General features: G+C 56.8%; 1 protein-coding gene across 1 annotated transcript in view; it reads left to right on the forward strand.

Moving 5' to 3' along the window:
* MBD1 (methyl-CpG binding domain protein 1) overlaps window positions 1–5,965 on the forward strand; it is a gene marked incomplete at both ends in the record, with an annotated part of 9,186 nt that overhangs the window by 1,868 nt on the left and 1,353 nt on the right. The window contains 8 exons of the mRNA XM_008948630.1: window positions 40–137; window positions 293–440; window positions 581–696; window positions 1,472–1,673; window positions 1,754–1,887; window positions 2,013–2,186; window positions 3,170–3,391; window positions 5,474–5,666. Of these exons, the coding sequence (XP_008946878.1) occupies window positions 40–137; window positions 293–440; window positions 581–696; window positions 1,472–1,673; window positions 1,754–1,887; window positions 2,013–2,186; window positions 3,170–3,391; window positions 5,474–5,666 (1,287 nt within the window). The remainder of the gene's footprint in view (window positions 1–39; window positions 138–292; window positions 441–580; window positions 697–1,471; window positions 1,674–1,753; window positions 1,888–2,012; window positions 2,187–3,169; window positions 3,392–5,473; window positions 5,667–5,965) is intronic.

Raw genomic sequence — 5,965 nt, forward strand, 5'->3', positions numbered from 1 at the left:
GGGTTGTGTCTGAACCCCCTCCCCTCTCCCTTCCCCCAGGTCTGCCAACAGCCTGAGTGTGGCAAGTGCAAAGCTTGTCAGAACATGGTGAAATTTGGGGGCAGTGGCCGGAGCAAACAAGCCTGTCTCCAAAGAAGGTGAGTGCCCCCCCCAATTCCAGGAGCCACCCCCCTAAACCCTCCCCAGCTCTGGAGAGCACAGGCTGTGGTCCCCACCCCCACGGCCTGCTGTGAAAACCCCCCCCCATGTCCTGCTGTGTTTGTCCCCCCCCCTTGCTCCCTGTTGTCCCCAGATGTCCCAACCTGGCTGTCCGGGAGGCAGATGAGGATGAGGAGGTGGATGACAACATCCCTGAGATGCCTTCCCCCAAAAAGATGCTGCAGGGCAGGAAGAAGAAGCAGAACAAGAGTCGGATCTCCTGGGTGGGGGAACCCATCAAGGTGAGGTCGGGCAGGACCCCGGGTCCCCTCCCTTCCCAAAAAAAAAGGGGCTGTGGGACTCACTGGAGGAGGAGGGGGGGGAGGGTTTGATGGGGGTTTAAGGGGGTTCTCTGCTGTTCCCCCTCCCCAAATTTCTGCAGAGGGATGGGAAGAAGGATTATTACCAGAGGGTCTGCATCGACTCCGAGACCCTGGAGGTGGGAGATTGTGTCTCTGTCAGCCCTGATGATCCCACCAAGCCCCTCTACCTGGCCAGGTGGGTGCTGAGAAGGCTCCTGGGTGGATGTGGGGTGGAGAAGAGGGGGCAAGAAAGGGATCCTGCCCCTCTGCCCCACTCTGGGGAGACCCCCCTGCGGTGCTGGGGCAGCACTGGGGCCCTGCGCAGAGCCAGGGACCTGCTGGAGCGGGGCCAGAGGAGCCCCAGCAATGCCCCGAGGGGGGAACCCCTCTGCTGGGAGCCCAGCAGGAGGGAGTTGGGCTGGGGAAGGCTCCAGGGAGACGTTTTTGGGGCCTTCCAGGACTTCCAGGGGCCTGGCAGAAAGCTGGGGAGGGACTTTGGAGCAGAACTTGTTGGGGCAGGACAAGGGGGGAGGGTTTGGACGTTAAAAGAGGAAGATTTAGACTGTGAGGAAGGAATTTTGGAGGCTGAGGGTGCTGAGCCCCTGGCCCAGGTTGCCCCCAGAGGTGGTCGATGCCCCATCCTGGAACCATCCCAGGGGAGGTTGGACTTGAGGCACCTGCTCTAGCTGCAGATGTCCCTGCTCCTTGCAGGGGGGTTGAGCTTTTTGACCTCTCAAGGACCCTTCCCACCCAAACCAGTCTGAGACCAGCGTGTGGGACCAGCCCTCCCAATGAGACCCCCCCCTCATTGCTTGGCTGTGATGCTCTTGGGCGTCTTCTCCATCTCTGGGGCAATCTCAGGGGCAGCTCAACCACCTCTTGGGAGTCTTCTCCATCTCTGGGGCAATCTCAGGGGCAGCTCAAACCACCTTCGTGGCACCCCCCTAACCCCCAAATTCCTTCCCCTCTAGGGTGACAGCCATGTGGGAGGACAGCAGTGGGCAGATGTTCCACGCCCACTGGTTCTGCCCCGGCTCGGACACGGTTTTGGGGGCCACCTCTGACCCTTTGGAGCTCTTCTTGGTGGATGAGTGTGAGGACATGCAGCTCTCCTACATCCACGGCAAAGTCCAAGTCATCTACAAGGCACCCTCAGAGAATTGGTCCATGGAGGTGGGTGAAAGCTCCTGCACCAAACCCCAGCAGGGCCAGAGGCACCCATCCCTTGGGGATCTGTTTTTTTCTCCTAGCAGGGAGGGCTGGACATGGAGATCAAGATGGTAGAAGATGATGGGAGGACCTATTTTTATCAAATGTGGTACGACCAGGAGTACGCCCGCTTCGAGTCGCCCCCAAAAACCCAACCCACGGAGGACAACAAGTACAAGTGAGCCTCTGGAGAGCAGCAGAACCTTGAGGATCCCACCTAGAGCCCTTCTCTGAGGTTCTGGGGATCTCTCGAGGCGTCGTAGCCAACCCTGAAGAGGTCCCTGTCCCTCTTTTTTCCTCCAGGTTCTGCATGAGCTGCACACGCCTGGATGAGGTGAGGCAAAAGGAGATCCCCAAAGTGGCTGAACCCCTGGAGGAAGGGGATGGGAAGATGTTCTACGCCGTGGCCACCAAGAATGGAGTCCAGTATCGGGTGGGAGATGGTGTCTACCTCCTGCCAGAAGCTTTTTCCTTCAGGTTGGTGCTTCAGGAGCTTCTCAAGGGGGGGGTTCTCTGGGCAAGGTGTTGGTGTAGGCACAGGGGGGTGAAGCCCAGTGGAGAATGAGGCACCCGTGGACCTCATTTCATCAAGCTTGGCTTGGAAATCGGGGTCTCTGATCCTCCAAATCAAGGGGGTTCTAGCCCCTGAATTGAGGGGGTTCTGACCTACAGATCAAAGGGCTTCTGATCCCCAAATCAAGGGGCCCATAGCCCCCAGATCAAGGGGCCCATAGCCCCCAAATCAAGGGGCCTCTGATCCCCAAATCAAGGGGCCCATAGCCCCCCCCAAATCAAGGGGTCTCTGACCTCCAAATCAAGGGGTCTCTGACCTCCAAATCAGGGGGCCTGTAGCCCCCAAATCAAGGGGTCTGTGATCCCCAAATCAAGGTGTCTGTAGACCCCAAATCAAGGGGTCTCTGATCCCTAAATCAAGGGGCCAGTAGCCCCCAAATCAAGGGGTCTTTGACCCCCAAATCAAGGGGGCGCTGATCCCCAAATCAAAGGGTCTTTGACCCCTGAATCAAGGCACCTGTAGCCTCTGAATCAAGGAGGTTTTGACCCCCAAATCAAGGTGCCTGTAGCCCCCAAATCAAGGGGTCTCTGACCCCCAAATCAAGGGGGTTCTGCCCCCAAATCAAGGTGCCTGTAGCCCCCAAATCAAGGGGGTTCTGCCCCCCAAATCAAGGTGCCTGTAGCCCCCAAATCAAGGGGCCTCTGACCCCCAGATCAAGGCTCCTATAGCCCCAAAATCAAGGGGGTCCTACCCCCAAATCAAGGGGGTCCTACCCCCCAAATCCAAGTACCTTCAGCCCCGAGTAAACAACTCACACCGCGGAGCCGCCGAGGCAGCAGCAGCAGCAGCGACGTGGAGGGAGGGTTGGGAGGGGAGGGGAAGATTCTTCCTCTTCTGAGCCCTTTTATTTTCCCTGGGGGGGACTCCCCAACCTTTTTCCTTCCAGCATGAAACCAGCCAGCCCGGCCAAACGCCCCAAAAAAGAAGCTGTGGATGAGGAGCTGCACCCCGAGCACTACCGCAAGTACTCGGAGTACATCAAGGGCAGCAACCTGGATGCCCCAGACCCCTACAGGGTGGGTCGTATCAAGGAGATCTTCTGCAACATCCGTTCCAATGGCAAACCCAACGAGGCTGACATCAAGCTACGCATCTGCAAGTTCTACAGGTCAGGGGAGGGGGTGTGGACACCCCCCTCGCAGCTGGCCGGGGGGTTTTCGGGGGGTTTACGAGGGGTAGGAGCTCCTCCGAGGGGGTTTGGGTGGGGAGGGAGGTGGGGAGGTTGAGTTCAGCCCCCCTGAAGGGAGGAGGGAGGTCTTCAAGTGGAGCAGGGTGAAGTGCAACCTCCACTGGGGTGGTTCTGCCTCATGGGGCAACCTGGGTCAGGTTCTCGCCACCCTCAGTGCCCCAAATTTCTTCCTTTTAGTCTCTATCTCCCCTTTTTTTGGTTTCAAACCCTCCCCCCCTTGTCCTGCCCGACAGGTCCCTGCTCAAAAGTCCCTCCCCAGCTTTCTGGAAGGCCCCCAAAAGGTCTCTCTGGAGCCTTCTCCTCTCCAGGCTGCACAAACCCAGCTCTCTCCTGCTGGCCTCCCAGCAGAGGGGTTCCAGCCCTCAGATCATGGTTGTGGCCTCCTCTGGCCCTGCTCCAACAGGTCCATGTCCTTCTTACACTGTGCACCCCAGAGCTGGAGCCAGCCATGACAAACCCAACTCTTATCTGCTCAAGGTCACAGCAGGGCTGAGTGAAACTTAATATTTGGAGGTTCTTGGTCACATCCCACACACCACAAGGTCCAAAGAGCCTCAGCAGCAAGAGAGGAACATGCTGACACTTGGACTTGGTGTTTCCAGCCCAACTTCTCTCCTTATTTTAGATTCCAGCCCAACTTCTCTCCTTATTTTAGATTCCAGCCCAACTTCTCTCCTTATTTTAGATTCCAGCCCAACTTCTCTCCTTATTTTAGATTCCAGCCCAACTTCTCTCCTTATTTTAGATCTCTCTGCCTTTAAGTTCCCTTCCCAGCTCTGCTGCCAATTCCTGCTCCTCCTCCTCAGCAGTTTTCCCTCCTCCTCTTAAGAAAACCCCCCAAAAATCCTCCCTTTGGAAACAGATGAAGTAGGAAAGGGGCTGGATGGTCCCATCTGGAGAGCTGTGGTCAGCAGCTCGATGTCCTGGTGGAATAAAGGGGACAAGTGGTGGCCCTGAAGGGTCCCAGTGCTGTTTAATATCTTCATTAATATCTGTTTAATATCTGTGAGGCCAGGCTGAGAGGATTGGGGTGGTTCAACCTGCAGAAGGGGAAGAATTTGGGGTTGCTCAGCCTGGAGAAGAGAAAGCTTTTGGGTGGGACCTTGTAGCAACCTTCTAATTCCTGAAAGGAGCCTTTAAGAAGGAAGAGGAAGATCTGGTCTCAAGGGTTTGTAGCAACAGGATCAAGGGGGGCTGATTTTAAGCTAGAAAAGGGCAGATTTAGGTTAGACAGGAAGAAAAAGCTCTTTAAGATGAGGCTGGTTGGTCACTGGAACAGGTTTCCCAGAGAACTGGTGGAGGCCCCATCCTTGGAGATGTTTCAGGGTCAGGCTGGGTGGGGGCTCTGAGCAACCTGCTGTAGTTGGAGCTTAGTCTTGGGTTGGACTTGGCCTTCAGAAGGAGATTCTCCCCTTTTATTCTGCTTTTGGGAGACCCCACCTCCAATTCTGCCTCTAGTTGTGGTGTCCCCACCATCAAAGGGACATAGAACTGTTGGGATGAGTCCAGAGGAGGCCACAAAGATGAGGCAGGGGCTGGAGCATCTCTGCTCTGAGGGTGCTGAGGTGGTTCAGCCTGGAGGAGAGAAGATTCCAGGGGTGTGGGGGGATCTTATTCCAGGGGGGGGGAACCTCCAGGCAGGCTGGAGAGGGACTTGGCCCAAGAGGGTCCAGCACCAGGACGAGGGGAAATGGTTTAAACTGAAGGAGAGAAGGTTGGGACTGGATTTGAAGAAGAAATGATTCCATCTGAGGGTGGTTTGGGTTGCCCAGAGAGGTTCTGGATGCCCTGAGGGTGCTCAAGGCCAGGTTGGAGGGGAGATTTTGAGCAACCTGCTCGAGTTGAGAGTCAGGGAGGTGGGATGAGAAGCTCTCCAGCCTCCCTTCCACCCCCTTCCACCCCCAACCTCACATCGGGACGCCGGAACAAAAACCCCTCCCCCAAAACCCCTTTTCCCAGCTCCAAAAAACCTTGGGGGTTGGTTTTTTTTGTGCCTCCCAGACCTGAAAACACCCACAAATCCATGAAGGCCACTTACCACGCAGACATCAACCTCCTCTACTGGAGTGACGAGGAGACCACGGTGGATTTCCGCGCCGTGCAGGGTCGCTGCACCGTGGTCTACGGCGAGGACCTCACGGAGAGCATCCAGGATTACTCTGCTGGGGGCCTGGATCGTTTCTATTTCTTGGAGGTGAGGGAGGAGTGGTGGTTTGGAGGCCCCTCGACCTTCTCCTGAGGGTAGAGGGAGAGCCAAGAGGGTCCAGCTCGGGGTTGGGTGTGGTGGAGGTGTGGATTCGTGGCCTCGGGTGGTCTCCCTGGGGGTTGAGGCTTGAAGGGGGGAGGGTGTTTGCTTCTGGGTGGAGTTGTTCCTCAGAGAATTTTGGAGTTGGGTGGGTTGGGAGAGAGGTTGAAGCTCCTCAAGGTCAGTTGTTGGCCCAGCACTGACAGGAACCCCCCAACTTGTGTCCCTCACCCCACATCTCCATGGCT

Source organism: Merops nubicus, unplaced genomic scaffold, assembly GCF_000691845.1.
Source record: "Merops nubicus isolate BGI_N331 unplaced genomic scaffold, ASM69184v1 scaffold15011, whole genome shotgun sequence".
NCBI classification, from domain to species: Eukaryota; Metazoa; Chordata; class Aves; order Coraciiformes; family Meropidae; genus Merops; species Merops nubicus.